This window comes from Oncorhynchus keta, chromosome 9 (genome assembly GCF_023373465.1).
Source record: "Oncorhynchus keta strain PuntledgeMale-10-30-2019 chromosome 9, Oket_V2, whole genome shotgun sequence".
NCBI lineage: Eukaryota > Metazoa > Chordata > Actinopteri > Salmoniformes > Salmonidae > Oncorhynchus > Oncorhynchus keta.
The window spans coordinates 37226051-37249785 of NC_068429.1; the positions used below are offsets into that span (position 1 = coordinate 37226051).

General features: G+C 41.1%; 2 protein-coding genes across 10 annotated transcripts in view; one reads left to right on the forward strand and one right to left on the reverse strand.

Moving 5' to 3' along the window:
* sgsm1b (small G protein signaling modulator 1b) overlaps positions 1–2740 on the reverse strand; it is a 20394-nt gene extending 17654 nt beyond the window's left edge. For all 3 annotated transcript variants that reach the window (XR_008143250.1, XM_035776322.2, XM_035776321.2), the window contains exons 1-3: positions 2609–2740; positions 2461–2504; positions 536–611 (exon numbers count right to left, since the gene is read on the reverse strand). Coding sequence is in view for 2 of the 3 variants with exons in the window: in XM_035776322.2 (XP_035632215.1) it covers positions 536–611; positions 2461–2504; positions 2609–2615 (127 nt within the window). In the remaining variant the exon portion in view is untranslated. The remainder of the gene's footprint in view (positions 1–535; positions 612–2460; positions 2505–2608) is intronic.
* LOC118387700 (ARF GTPase-activating protein GIT2-like) lies at positions 2711–23487 on the forward strand. Of its 7 annotated transcripts, none has more exons than XM_035776324.2 (20): positions 2711–2823; positions 4875–5008; positions 5554–5666; positions 5850–5955; positions 6083–6169; positions 6289–6419; positions 6729–6823; positions 6924–6969; positions 7636–7687; positions 7770–7842; positions 8849–8946; positions 9087–9198; positions 9325–9470; positions 12506–12658; positions 13164–13373; positions 13590–13679; positions 14432–14514; positions 14672–14845; positions 20887–20950; positions 21235–23487. In XM_035776324.2, the coding sequence occupies exons 1-20, from the start codon at positions 2712–2714 to the stop codon at positions 21442–21444; spliced, it is 2289 nt and encodes a 762-aa protein (XP_035632217.1). In that variant the 5' UTR covers position 2711; the 3' UTR covers positions 21445–23487. The 7 variants fall into 7 exon arrangements, with proteins under 7 accessions (XP_035632217.1, XP_052381748.1, XP_052381750.1 ...); XM_035776329.2 differs by lacking the exon at positions 2711–2823 and adding an exon at positions 3267–3538; XM_035776326.2 differs by lacking the exon at positions 2711–2823 and adding an exon at positions 3566–3687.
* Positions 23488–23735: the final 248 nt, after the last annotated feature.

A 23735-nucleotide genomic window follows, 5' to 3' on the forward strand; every position in this document is an offset into this window, starting at 1 on the left:
CCGTCACAAGAGCACAGCACTGCCATGTGGCACTAAAGTCCTTCAGTGGGCTTGTAATGATTAAGTACCTCACTGTGATTGTTTAGAAATTGAAATGGTCAAAAAGAAACAAAAATAGCTTCTTAGCAAAGAGTCATTTCTCAAGCAAGAATTTTTCTAGGAGGGGAAAACTGAAAACTAACTGTTATTGGTAGAGGTTTGGAACTCTATTTCTTATTGGTCTATTAACTAATTTACCATCTGGTGATGTCACCAGTCAGGCCAAAACTCCATCCCACTAAAACAGGGTGAAATTTCAGGTCGTCTTTTTAAACAGCTTCCCTAGAAGGGAAATATCATAATTTTCACAATATTATTCCAACCTCATTATGTGGAAATATATATAAAACACAAGACTATCACAGTTTTGACTGCACTGGGCCTTTAATTGGGGGTTAACAAACCATAAAAACTCAAAATGAGCAAGTCGAAACTCTAATGAGCCATAGGAACTGGAAATTCAATAAGTAATATATTACGACATGAACACACTCACCACAGAAGGATATGATATGGCTGCTGTCTGCATGCACAAACTTCCGAGTCACTGACTCCTCCATGATCTGTTTCACCTGAGAAAAAGAGAGAGAGACAAAGGTGAGGTGGGATTTGATATGACAGGCACTTAAAGAGACAGGGTCTGACAAGAGTAGGCACAGAAAGAGAAGAAATCAAAGTGCAGAAGGAGGCAAGGATGGGGAGCGATTTTGCAACAATAGATTGAAAAAAAAAGTCTGGGTTTGAGATACAGTATATATTTACTATCACCAACTAGGACTCTATTCCTTGCTGCATGACCTGGTGCTAGTCATGTCCCTTTTGTGATGTGGCCTCCACATGCAAACCTCACACTCCGGTTTACCATCCCAGGGGGCATGTGACCAATGATTGCCTTCATGAGACGAGAAGAATTGCTGCCAATAACTTGGCAGAATAAGAGTGTTTCTCTTGCATGTGCCTGTGTGCATGTGTGTGACTGCCTGTTTGCTTGCGTGTTCATGCATGCATGCGTGCGTGCGTGCGTGCGAGAGACTGTTTTTCTGTCATCTAAAAAAATGGCACAAAGATGGACAGGGCTATCCATACAAATTAGAACACGATACAATATGCTGCTAATAATGCTCTTTTACTTTTCAGGGCAAAATAAAATAACATCTCATAAACGGAGCTAGAACAGAGGACACACCAGCATGCAGCTACAAAGAAAATAAGCCAGACAGGGAGTTGGTCTCTTCTCTCCCTTTCAGGTTTCTGTAGTGCTGCAGCCCAACTATACCATAAGCCAGACAATTTTCCTTTGAAGAATGGTCTGACTGTAGCTAACAGATAACTATTTGAGGAGTCCCCAAATAATAAACCGTGACTGTCACAAGAACAACATCCTTATCACTTTAATTGGATAGTTTGTAGAGCATCTACAGATGGACTGTCTACAGACTATCAGTAACATTTCAACTTACTATCTACTAATCCTAACCCCAGCCATAACACTAACCCTAAACTTAACCCTTATTCTAAACCTAACCATAACCATAACCGTAGCAAGCAGTTTCTTATCAACAGATAGTTTGTTGATATTACAACCATATGTAGAGCATCTGGACTATCCAAATAAAGTGTGACCACTATCTGGACTATCCAAATAAAGTGTGACCACTATCTGGACTATCCAAATAAAGTGTGACCACTATCTGGACTATCCAAATAAAGTGTGACCACTATCTGGACTATCCAAATAAAGTGTGACCACTATCTGGACTATCCAAATAAAGTGTGACCACTATCTGGACTATCCAAATAAAGTGTGACCACATCCTTTAGGCCTAATTTCCAGACACAGGATGAAGCAAGATATCATCTGATCAATTGATTACGTGTTTTTTCATATAAAAGAGAGAGGGGTAATAGGCTATCCGAGATATGAGCATGCCCAGTGAATGGAGTTGCCCTCCATTACAGCATTAGCATTCAGATAAAAGACAAACACACGTAAGAGCGGTTATCAATAATCCTAATGATGCTGCTCTTGGCTCTGCACTGTGACATGCACACGTATTCACGTCATGCAGAGATAACAGATCCATTACTGCTACTTTGATCGTGGCGTTATTGCCTAGGCCTGCCTACGGATACCAAATAATTGCTATGTATCTGTATATATACACGTATTTCAATCCAAGTCGCCCCTGAACGCATCCTTTATAATAAAATCACGATCCAAATAATATAATATCCTATTAGGCTACATGTATCCTTATGATCAATTTTATTAAAGCATATACACCAGACTTCCCGGTGTCTCCAATTTACAATCTTATTTTGGGCATCCAAATACAACAGAACGGCTGCCAGAGATCCATGACCAACGGTTGCTTCTAATAATTTGTCGTTAAAAACATTGCAAATACTGAAGGCACTCACCTCTTTCTTCACATTGCGCAGCAATTTCTGACGCGTCTCGGCCTCTGGAATGAAAACACATAACGATATCATTGAAAGTTGGTGAGGCATTCAAGACAATTTTGATATTTTATAACATAGCCTATTCAAATCGAAAAACCTAATTTACCTCCCATTGCGCCCCGCTGTTGCTCTTGATTCAATCGCACAAGGCCAGCTATTTGCTTCAAATGAGTCCCTCTCTTCAATTTACACTCTGGCAGATTGGGAATATGCGACCGAACGCCCCCTTTAAAGCGACACGGTGCAGTACTCAGCCAATTCTTGATGATAGGGTTTGTATTTGCAGTCTATGGTTGATAAAGAATGCACGGACGCATGCAGGTAGGCTACACACACAGGCAGGTACACGCGCACGCTCTCTCACTCACCCATTCACACAACATAAGGGGTTAAATGTGTGGGTTGAAAGATATTCCACTGTTCCAAGGTATTCTAACTGTCCACTGTCTTATTTTGCAGTGTAATCTGTGATTATCTCCACCTAATATATTAGGAGAGTATACCTAATCTGCATTAGGTTTACCAATATTGTCAAAATTACAGCTAGTGAAAATTAAGATCTAGCCAGGCCTACAAATAGCTTCAACGTACCACTACCTCCATTGTAATCAATGTGAACATTTGACAAATATAATAGGCTATAATCACGCGGTGTATCAACAATAAATTATTAGTACCACAATATGAGGCAAACATATATAGAATTTAGGTGTTTGCGTTTTCAATGACAACCCAGATGCCTCTCGCTTTCTGTTGTTGACGTCAGATAACGGGAGGGAGCCAGGGAGGGCTCTTTGGAGAGGGGATCTTGATGATAATGAGATAGCATAGACAGTTAGCATTTTCCCTTATCAAATTCTCTGACCTCGTCGTTGTAGCTACATTAGATACTAGCATAGTGTGTCTCGTGAGTTTCCGTTGAACCGGATAGTTTAAAGGGCTTTCTCTATACAACCAGCTAGTTTGCGCGCTTACGGGATGTCAAAGCGTCTGCGCAACAGGGACTGTCAGGTCTGCGCTGATTGTAGCGCCCCGGGTAAGCTAAGCGATGGCTGGCTAGCCTTATGAATTTAGCAAGAAAGCTATCTTATGCTAGCAATTGTATTTCATGGAATGGTAGCCCAAGCCCTTTTACTCTTTGTTTGCTTTATTTTCCACTTTCAATGGGATTCACAGTCTTGAAACGTTAGTTCCAACAATGCATCGCGTTGCTTGCAACTAGCTACATACTTGCTGCTATGACAATGATATCTACGTTAACAAAGAAGAATGGGGAAGTCAGCTACAGTAGCCTTAGCTGTCTGTTGCTAACTAACAGCTCTCAACTTTATTGTTCCTAGCTAGCTGGTTAGCTTATGGCTAGCTAGACTTTACATGAGTCATTCTTTTTTTGTTTTAGCTTGCAAGTTAACGTTAGTTGGGGTATATCTCGTTTATATTGTGTAAAATAGTTAGCTATGACATTTGTAGCTAGGGAGTTGCTGTCTGGCTGAAATCATAAAACAAGTATGCATGAAGAATGATTTGTACACTCAACCTGGTTTCAGAGCACTTCGTTTTATTATGTACGTAAATCCGTTTTTGGTGTGATATGTTAAGTTTCGTATGGTATGTATTAATTTGTGAATATCTTTCAGTGTAACCCATTTCGTATGATATGTTATGAATTACAATTCCTATTTTATGTTGTGCCTTTTCAAACATACAATATGTTGGGCTCCCGAATAGCGCAGTGGCACTAAAGACCCGTCACTAAAGTCCCTGGTTCGAATCCAGGCTGTATCACATAGGGTGGCACACCATTTGCCCAGTGTCAGCAGGGGTAGGCTGTCATTGTACATAATAATTTGTTCTGTTCTTTAAATAAAATATATGAATTTGCTGAAGTTTTATGTAACAGATTTGCAAACTTAAAATATGTTACGAATTTGCAAAACGTATGATATGTGGCAAATTTGCTAAACGTATATGCTATGAATTCTTGCTAGGTTGCTAACGTTAGCGAGCTAGGGGTTAGGGTTAAGTTTAGGAGTTAGATTAATGGGTTAGGTACATGCTAAAATTCTAAAATTGTCCCAGATGAGATTTTAACTTGCAACCCTTGGGTAGCTAGATGTTCGTGTTATACATCCACACTGACCAACCAACATACTTTCAGTTTTTGCCTTAAGTAACCATCTGTTTTATGTAACCATACCAAATGTAACATATCATACTGAATGGAATGTCTTGGATTTACGTACGGAATAATAGGAAATGCTCTGAGAACAGGGCTGGTGCACTGGATGCATGACTCTTTTAGTCTTTATGGTGTTTGTCTGTGGACTTGGAGCCTTTGTAGTAATATTGAGTCTTGTGTGTGTGTTTTCCAGGCCCATGTTGGGGCTCAGTGAACAGGGGTGTGCTGGTCTGTGATGAGTGCTGCAGCATCCACCGGGGTCTGGGACGACACAGTTCCCAAGTCCGACACCTGACCCATACACCATGGCCCCCCTCCCAACTACAGGTGGGCACCTCACACAAACTCACACAGTAGTACTGACAAAAGAACAGTCAGTGGTGTAAAGTACTTTGGTAGTCTTTAAAGTAATTTTACTTAAGTTGTTATTTTGGGTATCTGTACTTTACTATTTTATATTTTTGACAATTTAATTCACTACATTCCTTAAGATAATGCTCATTTTAATCCAAACCTTTTCCTTGATACCCTAAAGTACTCGTTACATTTTGAATGCTTAGCAGGACAGAAAATGGTCCAATTCACACACTATCATGAGAACATCCCTGGGCATTGCTACTGCCTCTGATCTGGCAGACTCACTAAACACACATGCTTCGTTTGTAAATTATGTCTGAGTGTTGGAGTGTGCCCCTGGTTTGCTGTCTAGTTTGCTTAATTAAAGTATATTTTACTCAAGTAGAATTTCAGGGTGACTTTCACTTTTACTTGAGTCATTTTCTATTGTGGTATCTTTGCTTTTACCATCGGAGAACTTCTTCAAATGTTGTTTTTCCCCTATCAATTGGTTTTATTGTTTGCTTCTTTTATAGATGGTTCAGACATTGTACAGCAATGGGTCCAACTCCATCTGGGAGCACTGCCTTCTGGATCCCTCGTCTATCTCGAGTGGGAAACGCAAGGCCAACCCCCAGGACAGAGTCCAGTGAGTGGAACACATTTCAAACTTTTTGTTGAAGGTTAAACAATGGAACTTTCAATGACAAAGCATAAGCATCTAGTCTCGCCATGATCTATCACCATCAGTGTGGGACTCTGTTGTATTAAAGTGCCATTGGGGTGAGGACAGTCTCAGAGGTTTATTAGTGCGTGTCTGTTCCCTTTCCAGTCCCCATAAAACGGAGTTCATCAAGGCCAAATATCAGATGCTGGCTTATGTCCATCGAATGCCCTGTCGAGAGGATGACAGTGTCACTACGAAGGACCTCAGTAAGGTGAGAGATTGCAGCTAGAACATCCCCTGGATTGCAAGCTTCGTTGCCATTGAGATCATTCATTTGCCAATTTATTTAAAAAAAAATGTTTTTAGCTAACCAAACCTCTCTTTGGTGTTGCCTCTAGCAACTCCACTCCAGTGTTCGGACTGGGAACCTGGAGACGTGCCTGAGACTGTTGTCTTTGGGAGCCCAGGCCAACTTCTTCCACCCGGTATGTCAAAAATAGCCTGAAATGTATCAATACATAATGGAATGATTATGAGCCTGCACATTATTACAACAGTGTCCAGTGTCATATTGTTTTGGGGTGGTGGCCTGTTTGTTCTTCAGGAAAAAGGAAACACTCCGCTACATGTAGCAGCTAAGGCAGGCCAGGTGTCGCAGGCAGAGTTGCTGGCTGTGTATGGGGCGGATCCCGATGCCCTAGACATGGGGGGTAAGACCCCTATTGACTACGCAAGGTAAAGCAGGCTTCATACTCTTTTATACTGCACGGGAGCAATCCATTACCCCTGATGGTTGCACAACTCTTTCACAGAGAACGGTTTATGAGGCTGCCTAGTACTAAAGTTTATTTGAAGAATCTACATGATTACAGATGTGTCAACTCACTGAATAAAATATAACTTTACCACCCTTGGCTTTATTGTAGAGCGTTCTTAGAAATAAATACTGCTATAGTTGGCATTTACAGTAAACAGAAGTTGACCTCAACGCCACTAATATTGATGTAGAGAAGACTCATGACCTTTTATACCTGTTCTGCTCAGACAAGCAGGTCATCAGGAGCTGGCAGACAGACTGGTAGAGATCCAGTATGAACTCACTGACTGCTTGGCATTTTACCTCTGTGGGAGAAGGCCAGGTAAGAGTGCAGCGAAGGGGGGTTATAGGGAGATGGTGATTCATTGATGAATTGAACAATGATGTTTGTTTGTTCTAATCTGACTGTGTTTGCCTACTAGATCATAGAAACGGACAGCACTTCATAATTCCACAAATGGCTGACCGGTAAGAACTGAACCCAACACCATTGCTTGCTTATGGAGTAATAGAATGCTGTTCAGGCATCTTTGTGACATTTTACAAAAACCTCAGTCTGATAAGGCCAAAATGAAATGCATCTGTGTGTATCCATAGTAACTGAGGTTAAAACATAATTCCTTTACCCCACCATTGTTTATCTCCCTTTGCTTTCATATGTTAATGGATAGAAATGTGTAAGTATGTCAACTGTTGACTATAATTTATTGTCTTGCATTTGCTATATAAACTGATGAGATATAGATTGTGTGTGTGTGTGTCTGTGTGTACCAGCACCAGTCAAAAGTTGGTTGGTTGAGAGAATGCCAAGAGTGTGCAAAGCTGTCATCAAGGCAAAGGGTGTCTACTTTGAAGAATCTCAAATGTATTTTGATTTGTTTAACACCTCTTTGGTTATTATATACAATTCTATATGTGTTATTTCATAGTTTTGATATCTTCACTATTATTCTATAATGTATAAAATACAAAAAATAAAGAAAAACACTTGAATGACTAGGTGTGTCCAAACTGTTGACTGGTACTGTGTGTGTGTGTGTGTGTGTGTGTGTGTGTGTGTGTGTGTGTGTGTGTGTGTGTGTGTGTGTGTGTGTGTAATTTATATATTATTTTATTTATTATTTTTGTCCACAGCAGTCTGGATTTGTCAGAATTTGCAAAAGCTGCAAAGAAAAAACTCCAGTCTGTGAGTGAAATTAAACTTTTTGTTTTATTATGGTCCTTTTGACATACCAGTGATATGATTTTACTGTGGCTTGTGATTTCAGCTCACTAACCATCAGTTTGAAGAGCTTGCCATGGACGTTTATGATGAAGTGGACAGAAGAGAAACTGATGCAGGTGAACAGATACAGTGACATTTGATTGTTTGTAGTAGGGTCGTTCTTGAATTGCAGTGGCATTTTGTGGCCCTTGCCTATGCAACCAAAAAAAAAAAAAAACACTTTACAATGACATAGTTACACATCACGTTTGTTTATTTTGAACTGTTTATCAAGGATAAAACATAATGAAAGTATTTTTTTTTACTGCAAACTTTTATTTAAAGGACTTAGGGTAAGAAAATGGGTTGTCACAGTAGTGACGTGTAGCGTTATAATGACATGTTTTGGGGATTTAGAGATCTATTATTTTGAATGCTAAAAGGTGAACAAAAGTAGTTAATGTATTGTATATTTCTATAACAAATGAGTAATGTCTGTCCCTCAGTTTTATGTCATTGGTGTTACTGCCTTAAATCACTCATTAAAGATCTTCAAGGACCTTGAGCATTCCCTCCAGCAATAAACTGTTATCGGGGGAGGGGTCTCTATTAAAGAAGTGTGATTAGCTAATCATTTATCTTTTATGTCATACATTTGAGGATTCCGTTGATACTTTGGTATGTCTGAGTCCAAAGTGTCACTTGGTGTTACTCAGTTTGAATGAAGAGAAATAACAATGTGAGCAAAATTATTAATGGTATCATTTAGTGAAGGGACCTTAGATTTGGGCATCTGTGGCCTCCATTTTAAGAAAATGTTCAATAACCTAAAATGTCTCATTGGTATTATCATGGTTAGTGTTACTAGCTCCTACTGGTGGCACAATGTTATTTCAAGTAATTAAGCTGCCATATCAGTTGATTTTGAATGGAAAGACGTACCCAAATACATTTAAATGTTTTTTTCTTCTAAAATGCCATGCCCAAATGCCACTGCAATTCAAGACTGACCCAGTAGGTTTAGCAGAAATTGTGATTGCTTATAAGTGTTTGATAAAGGTATCACTAGGTGTGTTTTAATAGATTATTATTATTAATATGAAACAAATTATGTATATCTATGGTTTGTCTTTGCTGTATCAGTGTGGCTGGTGACTCAGAACCACGGCACTCTGGTAACAGACACAACTGTGGTGCCTTTCCTCCCTGTCAACCCCGAGTACTCATCCACCAGAAACCAGGCAAGTCAACTACAAATGCAATTCACTGTTATGTCAAATTGGTGGGTCTCTTTCCCAAGCTATTAGGTGAGTTTTATTCATTTGATTGAAGAGTCTTAACTTCCAAAACAGCCGCTTCATAATGTTGTCTTGTTTTGCAGGGCCGGCAGAAGCTAGCGAGGTTCAACGCACATGAATTTGCAACACTCGTCATTGACATATTAACTGACGCCAAACGTCGGCAACGTGGGAACTCCTGTAAAAGTCCCAGAGGTATAGTACAGTAATCTGAAGCTACTTTACTTACATTTGGCACTTTGGAACAAAGCTCATTACTCTACCCACCATGGCATGGTTGTTGCGTGGTCCACTCCTCTGACCGTTGCTCTCTCTCCTCAGAGGACATAGAGCTCATCCTGGAGGGAATCAACAGGAGTGATAACCAGGATAATGAAGACCAGCCAGATTATGACAGTGTGGCGTCTGATGAAGATCCAGAGCGGGAACCAGCCCCTGGGAGGAATGGAAAAGATGGCAGGACCAAGGTAACACCATATTTGTTGTTTTTTTAGTTTCTCTTTTCATTACCATTAACATAGTATTGGCATAGCCATTATGTGAAACTGACACTATTTGAACTGCTTTGCAGATATGAAACAAAGACATTATCATTCAAAAAATATCAAATTCAGTTTGTTACAAAAACCAACATTTTGTAAGATGTTTTAAAAATGGGTTCTATTTGCATAATTCATATTCACCAATACATTTCTTGGTAGTCTAATAAATAATTATAATAGTTGTAAATCACAGCTTGTACGTTGTTTGCTGTCTTTAGCCGTTCGGATGAAAGAAAAGTGTGGGTCTCAACACAAACTAGCCAGGGCAGTTATCACAAGTCATAACGTGGCAAGCTTATCTATTTAGCTATGTATTTATTTGGCAAGCTAAAAACACAGAGCCTCGTAGCTAGCAAGTTGGAGGGATGGGATGTCATCTTATACCAGTGGGTGAGTGGCAGCTTCGGTGGCTAGCTACAAGTTGCATTTGGTTAGCTTGCATGTGACTCGCTTTGCTGAACTTGAATGATTGTTATCCACAGTTAGTGCATATCCCTTAGTTGTCAATCAAATGTATTGGGAATGTTTGTTTTTTTGATAGTGGGTGCGGGACCTATGTGTGCACACCCTTTCATATTTTTGGGGAATAATACTAAAAAAGTAGGCTTTTAATGTGACATGAACACCACCCAGCATGATGTTTTCATCAAATCGCTTCAAAAAGGAGGCTACCTGCGCATGTTCAATCCACTCCATAAGGATTCCAGCATCTAAAACAATTCACTATGCACCCGCCATTCACCTTAAAACACCAAAAGTCTAATGGTATTTGTTGATTGTCACTAGGTTCACTTGTAGCCTATAATGATTGATTGATTGCGTACACTATTGTCCGAACACTTCATGGTTCCAGCTAGTCATCTCTGCCTACTTTCACCCCATATCATTTCTGACATTTGGTAGGCTATTTGTTAGCCAACTTTTCTATAATTAGACAAGCCTATATGCAGCTTCTCTTCTGTCTTTACTTGTTGCTCTAGAAGACAAAAAAACAAATTTATAGATTGCATCAATAATAATTCGCCTAATCTAGTTGACATCAGTAAAGCTATTTTCCATTTCTGCTCTGAGCGAGTATGTGTAGGGACCGGGGAGAAAATACATTAGCCTAACTAAAACAGCGAAATGATTTTCCCTGCAAAACTTTGAAATTACATGAGTTGGACTAGTTTCAAGGATATGAAAAGCTGTGAAAACGATCCAACATGAATCTGATACATTTAAGTTGGACTTGGATGCATATTTTATGTGGTTGACATAGGCTATTGTCTCCTTTTATTTCACTGACAAAGACTGCATGTTTGCACGGTCCCTAACTGTGCATTTTCATTATCTCAAGATGCTGAATGAAAACATTCCTCCACTTCTATTCCTGAGACAATTGTAAATTTGGTGTATAGTTTCACTGCAAGAAATACTACCGAACAAAAATATAAACGCAACATGCAACAATTTCAAAAATTTATTGAGTTACAGTTCATATAAGGAAATCTGTCGATTTGAAATAAATGACCTTTTAATAAAATGCCTTTTTTTTTAAAGGTAGGGGCGTAGATCAGAAAACCAGTCAGTATATGGTGTGACCACCATTTGCCTCATGCAGCGCAACATCTCCTTCGGATAAAGTTGATTGTGGCCTGTGGAATGTTGTCCCACTCCTCTTCAATGGCTGTGCGAAGTTACTGAATATTGGCAAGAACTGGAACATGCTGTCATACACATTGACCCAGAGAATCCCAAACATGCTCAATGGGTGACATGTCTGGTGGGTATACAGGCCATGGAACAACTGGAACATTCAGCTTCCAGGAGTTGTGTACAGATCCTTGTGGTGTGGGGCTGTTCATTATCATGCTGAAACATGAGGTCAATGGCAGCGGATAAATGGCACCACAATGGGCCTCGGGATCTTGTCACGGTATCTCTGAATTCAAATTTCCATGGATAAAATGCAATTGTGTTCGTTGTCGTAGCTTATGCCTGCCCATACCATAACCCCACTGCCACCATTGGGCATTCTGTTCACAATGTTGACATCAGCAAACCGCTCGCCCACACGACGCCATACACTTGGTCTGCAGTTGTGAGGCCGGTTGGACGTACTGACAATTTCAATCTATAAAATGACGGAAGCGGTTTATAGCAGAGAAATGAACATTAAATTCTCTGGCAACAGCTCTGGTGGACATTCCGGCAGTTAGCATTCCAATTGCACGCTCCCTCAACTTGAGACATCTGTGGCATTGTGTTGTGTGACAACTGCACATTTTAGTGGCCTTTTATTGTCCCCACCATAAGGTGCACCAGTGTAATAATCATGCTGTTTAATCAGCTTCTTGATATGCCACACTTTTTAGGTGGATGGATTAGGAGAAATGCTCACTAACAGGGATGTAAATAAATGTGTGCACAAGTTCAGTATATATTATATTATGCTACAGTCAGTGTCCGTAACTATAGTAGGCTAAAACACATTTGTATTTTTAGTTCAAAGGAGCTGTCGCACCCTGCAACCCTACTTCCTTCGTCAGCCAGGGCGAGTAGGGTACTATTCCTAATCATATCAGTGCAATTTGGACTGCCAACTAGGACCACATGCTGAAAAAGTTTGAGACGGTTTATCCCTCACTAGATTTGAGCTCATTCGTTGTTGATGTGCATACAGTATCCGATTGAGGGAGAGAGAGCCTACCTTTTTTTGGGAGGGGGGGGTTGGTTGTTTGTTGTAAAGTTCTCCAAAGTAAGATGACTTCCATGGTTTTTACATACTGTATTTAAAGAGAACCATTAAGGTGTATTTTGTGGCTTTTGCAATTTCTTTTTAATGATCTAAAGTCGCGCTGTTGCTGATCTGTCGTCGTCTTCCTCAGGGTGTGTATGAACAGATTTGAATCAAATGGAATGGTGCTAAATGTGCATCTTTTAAAATCTCCATCCCACCATGCTTCCCCATCCTTCAGAGCTCCGAGTCGTCGGACTTGTCTGATGGCCCCATTACGTTGCATGAGTTCATGGAGGTGAAGAGCGCCCTCACGGCCTCCGAGGCCAAGATACAGCAGCTACTCAAGGTTAACTGTCACCTGAGTGAGGAGCTCCAGTTGATGCAGAGCAAGGTACGTTTTATGATTTTGGCATTATAACAACCCACCGATCCCACAATAAGTCTAGTAGCTTTATGCAGATTCAGATGTTTGCAGACCCACAAGAACTGCTCCCTTGTTGTGTTGGTCCTTCTCATGTTTCTTATGTTGTCGGTGCAAATAGGTATTTGGGTATTTGGTTGAACACGTTCAGATTGTAATCCATATATGACAGGAACCTTTAGCTCATTCAAGGAAGCAGCTGGTTTGTTGTTTTCTCATGAGAAGTTGAGAACAATAGTCTGGGAGTGTCCTTCGTGACCAGACCAGGGCTATTTACAGAAAAGGAAGTGAACACAGTGGAAGTGCAGCTGCCTGGTCATGGAGAGTCTGGATAGAGACATTTTTCTCCATCCAAACCTGCACTGATATACTCATATCCTCCATGGTATTATCACCTTAGGTTTCACACACAGGCCTTTTTTTTGGGCTATTTCACAGAAATAATGCTGATATTCTGAACTTCTGTCCCCTCCAGCTGAACTCCCTGCAGACTGAGAAGTCCTCCCTGAGATGGCAGACACCCAGTGGCCAGCAGCACCCCCGGGACCTCTCCGGCCGCCCCCCTCTCCCCGGGGGCCGCCCCATGTCCATGTATGAAACGGGCTCGGCCATGAGGCAGTATCCCCACAGGGGCGTGCCTCCTCGCCGTGACGACAGCCTCACCGTCCAGCCCCTCCCTACAAACGTAAGTTCAGAGGTCACAACGCTCCCTCCTGGACTGTTCTATGCCGTTCACTGTGGACCGTTGCCTTCAGAGTTTTTGGTTTGTGGTAATTATTTTTAAGCATATTTGGTTTGGTTTGTGGCAATTCAGTTTTTGTTTGTGCATTTACCCCCGCCCCCTCCTCCTGTAGAATACAGTCAACTCCCTTTATGTGAACTTGGTTTGAACCCTTTCTAGATTGGGAGGGGTCCTTTGGGGAACGCCTCGTCCTCCCTCCCTACCTTCCCCTCCTCCCTGTCCTGGTCGCGGGACGAGCGAGCTCGAAGGGTTAAGTACCTAATCTTCCCTCTGAGAGGATGGGGGCAGCTGCCCCAGGGAAGGGGTGCTATCCCCTCTGCCTTGCCACTTCCTCTCCTCCTGTACCATCTCCTCATACTCTATCCTTCAACTGCTGCTGTACCTCACTGCCTCTCCTCTCCGCATGGTATGGCTGGCTGCATGCACCACTCTGCTGCTGTTCTTCACTAACCCTTATTCCCCCAGACAGCACTGCCGTGTCGAATACCTAAAGAAACTCTCTGGTTTTAGAAATGCCAGAGCTATACATTGGTGTCTGTGTGTTTTCAAAGGCCCCGAAACATGACATGTACACTGGTGTTTCCATACATCCTGTCAGAAGGCTACAGGGTTGTTGAAACAGATGAGGAATACAGAATGTCATGGTTCATTGTAGTGCGAACCGTGTTTACAAGCCATAGGGGGTGGACAACCATCTGTACTGAAGCCCTTAACCGTACCACAGGAATATTGATCTCATTGACTGCTTATTGCCACAGAGCTGGTCCCTGGTTCAAACGTACTACCTCGTTTTCCTCTCTGCTTTGAAACCAGTTGAGGTCTGGTTTAATATGACATGGCTTTTTAGGTTCAGAGAGCATGATTCTGATCCGTCTGCTTCATCAAGCACGTTCAGACTGTGGTAGCGTTTGTGCGGCTGTTCTCTCACCAGATTCAAAGGTTGTCTGCAAACTAAACTAAGAGACAAGCATCATCTTACTTGATCATTCATCCCATTGTAGGGTTGTAGCCTGGAGGGACAGAGCCGCATGCTGGAGAGTGACTATGACAACACACCAAACCACACAGGACTGGAGGAGTCCGGGTAGGACTTTTGATTTAAAATGTTTATAGTAGAAAAATATTGTATATTTCTGACTTCTGTATGTAAAATGTGGAAACATTTTAGCAGTCGCTCATATACAAAGTGATCCACAAGTGAGGGAGTGCCTAACCATAGAACCTCTCCTCTCCCCATACAGTATGGGCAGGAACAGCAGTTGGCTCGGGGATAGCAGTACAGCAGAGCAGGGGGAGGATGAGACTGAGGCTGACTCCACCCTGCCCTGCACAGAGGACGTCATTTGTAAGACGGAGCAGATCACCAAGAATATTCAGGAGCTGCTGAGGGCCGCGCAGGAGAACAAACATGAGAGGTAAGGTCAGGGGAACACAAACTACAATCAGCACTTAGAGAAAATATCTCTTGACTTAAAGGTTTGTGTGAAACTTTCCCTATCGGTTCTAAATACGGGAAATGGTGCTGGTCATATATTGTTCCTTCACCTATCCATCTTTCTAAACCTTCAGTAATTGTGATATTCAGAGGATGTATCCTGTTTTTCTTTCTGTTCTTCTCCTGAGTTCGGTTTTGACTGTCCTGCATTCCCACTCTGTCCTCCCCTTCCTGTCCTTGTGTCTTCCTGTCTGACTTTCTTCCTCACGGTGTGGGCTAGCTCCAGGCCAGGAAGTCTAGGCCGCTTCTCTGGCTTGCTGCCCTGCTGTGAGGGGGCCGGCCGCGGACGGACTTGTCTCTACAGCCTGGTGCCTTGCTCTGACAGGGCTGCCCAGGGCTGTCTATCTACCCTGCTGCCCTGTTCTGAGAGTGCTGAGGGGGCCCCTGCTTCCTCTCTCCAGGCCCCCCCTGGCTCGTGGTACTCTGGCCTCGGTCCCTGTCTCCCAGGCACTATCACCTTCTCCTCAGTCTGTGTGCTGAGGGGCAGGGGCGTGTGTCAAACGTAGCTGGCAGGAAACAAAGAGGACGATGTCTCAGATTCCCCTTTGGAATGCCAGATACAGTGCATTCGGAAAGTATTCAGACCCCCTTTTCCACATTTTGTTACGTTGCAGCCTTATTCTAAAATGTGTCAAATAAAGCATTTTCCTCGTCAATCTACATACAATATCCCATAATGACAAAGTGAAAACATTGAAAAAATTATTTTTGCACATTTATTACAAATTTAAAAAAGAAACCTTATTTACATACGTAATTTAGACCCTTTGCTATGAGACTTGAAATTGGGCTCAGGGTCATCCTGTTTCCATTGATCATCCTTGAGATGTTTCTAGAAATCATTTGGAGTCCACCTGTGGTAAATTCAATTGATTGTAGAATTTAAAAAATGAGCTGGCGCACACATAAAATCATTTTATGTGAATGTGCTGACTAACGGCGAATAAAAATACAGTCGCACACTTCATATATCAACTCCCAGTCATTTATTTTTATAGTTTAAAATTCAATTGATTGGACATGATTTGGAAAGCCACTCACCTGTCTGTATAGTCCCACAGTTGACAGCGAATGTCAGAGCAAAAACCAAGCCATGAGGTTGAAGGAATTGTCCGTAGAGCCCCGAGACAGGATTGTGTCAACACAGATCTGGGGAAGGGTACCAAAACAGCATTGAAGGTCCCCAAGAGTAAAAAGAAAAGAAAACTATTTTCTACATTGTAGAATAATAATGGAGACCTCTCAACTATGAAATAACAGTTATGGAATCATGTACTAACCAAAAAACTGTTAAGCAAATCAAAATATATTTTGTAATTTAGATTCTTAGTAGCCACCCTTTGTCTTGATGACAGGTTTGCACACTCTCTTGGCATTCTTTCAACCAGCTTTTCCTGGAATGCTTAAACAACAGTCTTGAAGGAGTTCCCACATGCTGAGCACTTGTTGGCTGCTTTTCCTTCACTCTGCGGTCCAACTGATCCCAAACCATCTCATTTGGGTTGAGGTCGGGTGATTGTGAAGGCCAGGTCATCTGATGCAGCACCCCATCACTCTCCTTCTTGGCCAAATAGCCCTTACGCAGCCTGGAGGTGTGTGGAGTCATTGCCCTGTTGAAAAACAAATGATAATCTCACAAAGCACAAACCAGATGGGATGATGTATTGCTGCAGAATGCTGTGGTAGCCATGCTGATTAAGTATGCCTTGAATTCTACATTTTTATTTTTGTTTTTTAATTTTTTAATATATTTGCTAAAATTAGTAAAAACCTGTTTTTTCTTTGTCATTATGGGGTATTGTGTGTAGATTTGGGGAGGGGACAATTTAATTATGGAATAAGGCTGTAATGTAACAATGTGGAAAAAGTCAAGGGGTCTGAATACTTTCTGAATGCACTGTACAGGCCTATGGGGCTTTTACATGTCAACACACAGGCAATTTTTGATTCTTAGATTTTAGTCTGTGTTTGGGGTGGGGGTTCTGTTTTTATTAAATACAGATTCACACTGGCTATTCATTCAGTGTTTATACAATACACTTGAATTGAAACTGTTGTCTTTAACACAAACCTTCACTATTGGCCCCCGTTTGACTAAAGCTGTGTCGTATTTGCTTTTTCGCTTGTGTGCCAAACCCCACTCCAGATGGTGACCACAGAACACTGCTGAAGAATTTCACCCTGCCAATTTGTATGCGTCCTCAGTCTACTGGGTTATAACGGAGACATTGTTATTGATTGAAATGGTGGAAAGTTATGATGCATTCCATTATCTGATTTCTAAGCCATGTGTTGGTTTCAAACAATTATTCATTGTTGATGATGTTTTCAGGGCGTAACAGACTCCACTTCATCATATAGTCGACGGGGGAAAATATGGGTGGTTCTTGAATTACGTTGACATTTGGGCTTCTTTTTTTTTTCATTTAAATGTATTTGGATACATCCTCCCATTCTAAATGAACCTATAGGTTAACTTAATGACTTTAAATCATTTCTACCATTATGATAACATTGTGCCACCAGTAAGAGTAGTAACACCAATGATGGTAACACCAATGAGAAGTTTAAGAAATCATCTTTAAAGAATTGATGACCTTCCATTTCAGAAAATCCCAATTTACCAAAGTGATATGATTAATCAATTTGCTCACAATGTTATTTCCCTTCATTTAAATTGACTAGCACTAATGGACACTTTGGGTTTACACACACCAAATGATCATTGGAATCCTCAAATGTAGACAAGTTTGTGTTTAGCTAATAATTTTGATTAATATAGATCCCTCCCTCTAACAGTTTGCCGCTGGAGAGAATGCTCAAGGTCCTTGTATAACTTTGTAATCCGTGATTTAAGGCAATAACACCACAGTAAACTGAAAGACACATTGTATTAGTAAAGAAAATCAGTATTTTAATAGCCTTTGATTTTATTGATCTATACAATATATGAAATACTTTTGTTTGCTGTCTAGCATCCAAAATAGATCTCTAAATACACCAAAACATGTCATAATTAGGTTTGAGCGGTATCCAGATTTAATTTCATGTACCGTCCTCTCATCCGGGTATTTACGGTATTACTGGCTTAGTACACAAGGGGGTGGCAAAAAAACAGGGAAAAAACTTTTGGAGTCTGACCAGAATTACATTTAAGTCATTTAGCAGACGCTCTTATCCAGAGCAACTTACAAATTGGTGCATTCACCTTATAACATCCAGTGGAACAGCCACTTTACAATAGTGCATCTAAATCTTAAAGGGGGGGGGGGGTGAGAAGGATTACTTATCCTATCCTAGGTATTCCTTAAAGAGGTGGGGTTTCAGGTGTCTCCGGAAGGTGGTGATTGACTCCGCTGTCCTGGCGTCGTGAGGGAGATTGTTCCACCATTGGGGGCCAGAGCAGCGAACAGTTTTGACTGGGCTGAGCGGGAACTGTACTTCCTCAGTGGTAGGGAGGCGAGCAGGCCAGAGGTGGATGAACGCAGTACCCTTGTTTGGGTGTAGGGCCTGATCAGAGCCTGGAGGTACTGAGGTGCCGTTCCCCTCACAGCTCCGTAGGCAAGCACCATGGTCTTGTAGCGGATGCGAGCTTCAACTGGAAGCCAGTGGAGAGAGCGGAGGAGCGGGGTGACGTGGGAGAACTTGGGAAGGTTGAACACCAGACGGGCTGCGGCGTTCTGGATGAGTTGTAGGGGTTTAATGGCACAGGCAGGGAGCCCAGCCAACAGCGAGTTGCAGTAATCCAGACGGGAGATGACAAGTGCCTGGATTAGGACCTGCGCCGCTTCCTGTGTGAGGCAGGGTCGTACTCTGCGGATGTTGTAGAGCATGAACCTACAGGAACGGGCCAACAAAATGCCAACAAATGTAGCACAAGTAATAATGACTTTCCATGGATGCTGCTAGCTAAATATGCTAACAAGCCCAAACTGAAATAAACAAATTGCAATGACAGGCAATCCAGGTCATAAAGTTATACATACAGTACCAGTCAAAATTTTGGACACATCTACTCATTCAAGTGTTGTTGTGTTTTAAAACTATTTTCTACATTGTAGAATAATAGTGAAGACATCAAAACTATGAAATATCACATATGGAATCATGTAGTAACCAAAAAAGTGTTAAACAAATCAAAATATATTTTATATTTGAGATTCTTCAAAGTAGCCACCCTTTGCCTTGATGACAGCTTTGCATACTCTTGGCATCCTCTCAACCAGCTTAATGAGGAATGCTTTTTGAACCGTCTTGAAGGAGTTCCCACATGCTGAGCACTTGTTGGCTGCTTTTCCTTCACTCTGCAGTCCAACTCAACCCAAACCATCTCAATTGGGTTAAGGTTGGGTGATTGTGGAGGCCAGATCATCTGATGCAGCACTCATCACTCTCCTTCTTGGCCAAATAGCCCGTACACAGCCTGGAGGTGTGTTTTGGGTCATTGTCCTGTTGAAAAACAAAAATATTACATTTGGACTCACCAGACCAAAGGACAGATTTCCACCGGTCTAATGTCCATTGCTCGTGTTTCATGGCCCAAGCAAGTCTCTCTTCTCCTTATTGGTGTCCTTTTTAGTAGTGGTTTCTTTGCAGAAATTCAACCATGAAGGCCTAATTCACTCAGTCTCCTCTGGACAGTTGATGTTGAGATGTCTGTTACTTGAACTCTGAAGCATTTATTTGGGCTGCAATCTAAGGTGCAGGTAACTCTAATGAACGTATCCTCTGCGGCAGAGGTAACTCTGGGTCTTCCTTTCCTGTGGCATTCCTCATGAGAGCCTGTTTTGTCATAGCACTTGATGGTTTTTGCAACTGCACTTGAAGAAACTTTCAAAGTTCTTGAAATGTTCCGGATTGACTGACCTTCATGTCTTAAAGTAACGATGCTGTCATTTCTCTTTGCTTTATTTAAGCTGTTCTTGCTATAATAAAATGAAATATTAACATTAATTAAAACAATAGGAAATGTAGCAGGCTACATTCTTTCTAGAATACAAATTAGAAACATGATGTCCATGCATAATCTTTATTTTTTTCATTATAAGCTAATTTACTTGCCAAATAGCGTTGCACTTCTGTCGTCATCTGAAAATGAAGCTATTGTCCTGCGAATGTTTTGCACTAATCTATTTTCTGAGAAGTAAAACTATACTTTCATGTCCTTGATCATTCTATTGAAGCAAGAAAACACGTGACTTTCAATATAAAACGCTACCCATGTCATTACACATCTGGACTCACCTGCTCCCTCTTTCTCCCGTGGTGCCATTTTACAAACAAACACGTGACTCGCTCAACTGTTCTGGGGAACTACGGTAAGCTTCATAATATGTGACGGGTGAAATGAAGAACACAATCTGCTGAATCTCCTAACTTATTGCACAAGTTGACTGCAGGTATTTACTTAAAAGTAGCTACAAATATTACAATTTATAGAAAATCTTTAAATAGTTTCAACGGTATTTACAGTGTTGAATAATAAATAAGTTAAATAAAACAGAAACCATATTTGTCATGTTTTTGTCATTTTAAAGTGTTTTTACAGGCTGTCCCTTGACTTTGGCACCATTTACCACCATAATTGAAGAATTATCCATGCAGTACTGGTGTTCGATTTCCTCAAATGTAGCACATGGTTGCTATTAATGAAGACCCTTCAGTATATTCTATTTTGTCTGCTCCATGGTGGACATAAACAGGGCTGCTCATTCTCTCACTTGTCCACTAATAAACCTCCACCAGGACATGGCTTGCTGATTTTGTTCTTTAAGAAGTGTCTTTATGTAGTAAGGGGATCAATGGCTTTGCAAGCTTCTGGAAACATTCCTAAGTATTCAACATATTTGTTTAACTGTCTTACTGAGAAGAGAAAAAACTGGGCCAGAGTTATCTACTAACACCTATGTTGGAAAAAGGATCACTCGATTATTTGATGTTTTCTTCCTCCTCCCCCCTCAGCTTTGTACCGTGCTCAGAAAGGATCCATGTGGCTGTGAGAGAGATGGCCATCCTGTTTCCAAAGGTAAGCTGGGATGACCAACTGAGACACTCCTCCTTTGTATGCAAGAGCCAGAGGGTTTTTTGTTTGGTAAACATGGATGGGAAATGAATGTCCTGCATCTTAGCTCAGCTGGTGTTCTGTTGTTAGATGTTGCACTCTTTTCTTCAGGGTGGCCGAGAAAAGTTTATGCAATCACACACACACACAATGGCAGTAAATCCACTCCTTACACTGCAGTGTTAATAGGACCGTTAATGGCATATGTTTTGCCAACAGTACCTCCTGTCTCCTCTCTCTTTACTCAGAGGCCATGCTCAGACACAGTGCGAGGGTCTCTGCGGCTGCTCACCTCTAGTGCCAGCCGGCTCCATGGGGAGTGCCAGAAGGCCTCGCCCCACAACCCTTGCCCCTCCGACATGCAGCTGGTCACGCAGCAGGTCATCCAGTGTGCCTATGACATTGCCAAGGCTGCCAAGCAACTCGTCACTGTGACAACCAAAGAGAACAGCAACTGATGTTTTTTTTAACCCAAGGACTAACATCCCTTTTTAGATATTTGAGAGATAATATATATATATATTATCAGTACTAATTTCAAGTTGGTGTTTATCAGTGTTACCATTGTTATTTTTATGCCACCATTTTTTATTTAAAGTACTCAATTGGTCTTAGTAAATTTTCTAGTGAAGAATGTTTACAGAAAGTGTACCTTGCGAAATGTGGGTCACCCAAGGGATTTGTCCATCGGTTTGTCTGTTAGGCAGGTCATCATACTCTAGCAGTATGAGTATATCTATCTGGGATTACCTCAAAAAGAGACATTCGTTACTATTTTGCAACATTACACATTTTAAACAGCCTTGGATCAATTTCAGGTGGCTGAACATTTGTGGTTGCTGGGAGTGCTTGTTCTTGGTGCTCTCTGCTATACAACAAGGACAGTTGGCTGTCCAAAGCTTTCAAACAGTTCGCTTTTAACTTCTTATTCAAGGCCAAACACATTGGGATCTTAAACCTAGTCAGATCCATAATTATTGGCACCCTTGATAATGATGAACAAAAAAAATACTAAAATAAATACATCTGACCATAGCACTGCCTGGAGTTTGATAAACGGCATTGGCACATTGGATTGGTGGATCTTTGATGTTATGGGACTATTTTGCTTCCACTGGTCCTGGGGCCCGTGTTAAGGTCAACAGCAGCATGAACTTTACCCAGTACCAGGACATTTGAACCAAAAACCTGGTTGCTAATGCCAGGAGGCTGACACTTGGCTGCAAGTGGATCTTCCAGCAAGACAATAACCCTAAGCTCTAGTGAAAATCCACAAAGAAACTGTTAATTGACCACAAAATCAACATTTTCCAATGGCCATCTCATTCTCCAGACTTGAACACCCAGTGGTTTAAATTGAAGAGGGCACTCCATAAGAGCACGAGGAATGCTCTAAGATCCCTCCCAACGTGTTCTCCAATCTCATAATACATTTGAGCAAAAGGCTGTGTCTTTATCCTCACAAGGGGAGGGCGATAGACTATTGAAAACAGGGGTGCCAATCATTTTGACTTGTTTTATTTTTGAGCCAACAATATAGCTCAGTATTTGTATTTATTTGATAGTTTTTTTTGCTGATCTTTATCAAGGGTGCCAACAATTATGGGCCTGATTGTAGCTTAGTGGAATACTGAGCCATGATGCGTCCATTACAACGTTTTCCTCAAGGTATTTTCCATTAATGCCATTTTTATGTTTCATGCCAAAGCCATAAAGGTGAGGACAACGCCCAAGTCAGTTTTCCATTGTTCAGTTTCTTTTCGTAGTTGTTTGAGCTCAAGGTATAGCAAAAAAACGATCATACCTCCAATGTAGCCATACCTCACACACATGCCCAATATCAATTTTGTTTTAGTGTAGTGTGTTTTTTATGACGTTTATCCCAAAGGGATACTCAAAACAGCCGACCCAAATTCTATAATTTGTTTTATAAAAAAGATAAGTATAAAAATGTACAAACCATCTATTCTTAATTCATACAACCCATCTCTATATTCTATGTATGAATACAATCTCACACTTGACAAATTGTCAACATTTTATTTTCTTAAACTTTTTAACAGGTAAAGTTCCCTCGTATTCTGTGCTGTTTTAAGGCATGCAAGTTTTCATATTGGTGATGTCTTCTATACAGCATTTGGATTTCAATATATCCACAGGCAATCAGATGTGCTTGTGATCTCTCACTCTGTGTGTGTGTGCTAAACCCAGCCTATGTGTGTGTGTCCCATAATTTACATTGTCTTTCTTGTGCTGCAAGTGGTAAAACATGTTCATCTAATAGGGTTTTAAGATGTGTTAAAAGCATTTGTCCTTTTTATATGTATTATGGGCCATACAGTCATGTGGGGGTCATGTGTTGTCCAGGGGTGTGGGGAGTGAGGATCAATTGTGTGCCATTGCGTGTTATGAGCCAGACAACAGTCATACAGTTAATTACATTGTGATTGAAATAAAGAACTGCCTTTTTTTAAAGTAATAAACTTGAATTTATAACTCGACTACTAGTTTGCTTTATATTACTCAATCTATAAATAATGAATAGGCCTACCTCAACTATTAGGCGACAGTTTGTTCTGTCATATCCTTCCGATTTAATTGTTCCATTTTTTTTTCTTTATTGCTAATTTTATCAGAGTAATGTTTTGTACAGTAGCGTTGCCCATTTAATAAATCACAGGTGTGTTCTGTGTCTAAACGTGACATGCCATTCGCGTATTTCATTCAAACATGTTTTAAAAAAATAAAA

Excerpts from the sequence above, each read along its gene's own strand:
- LOC118387700 (XM_035776326.2), top strand. The coding sequence starts at position 3,567 with ATGAATTTAGCAAGAAAGCTATCTTATGCTAGCAATTGTATTTCATGG. Across the intron at positions 9,471-12,505 it reads GAAAAGATGGCAGGACCAAG|AGCTCCGAGTCGTCGGACTT; the intron begins GTAACACCATAT and ends CCCATCCTTCAG. Across the intron at positions 13,680-14,431 it reads GGGACGAGCGAGCTCGAAGG|GGTTGTAGCCTGGAGGGACA; the intron begins GTTAAGTACCTA and ends ATCCCATTGTAG.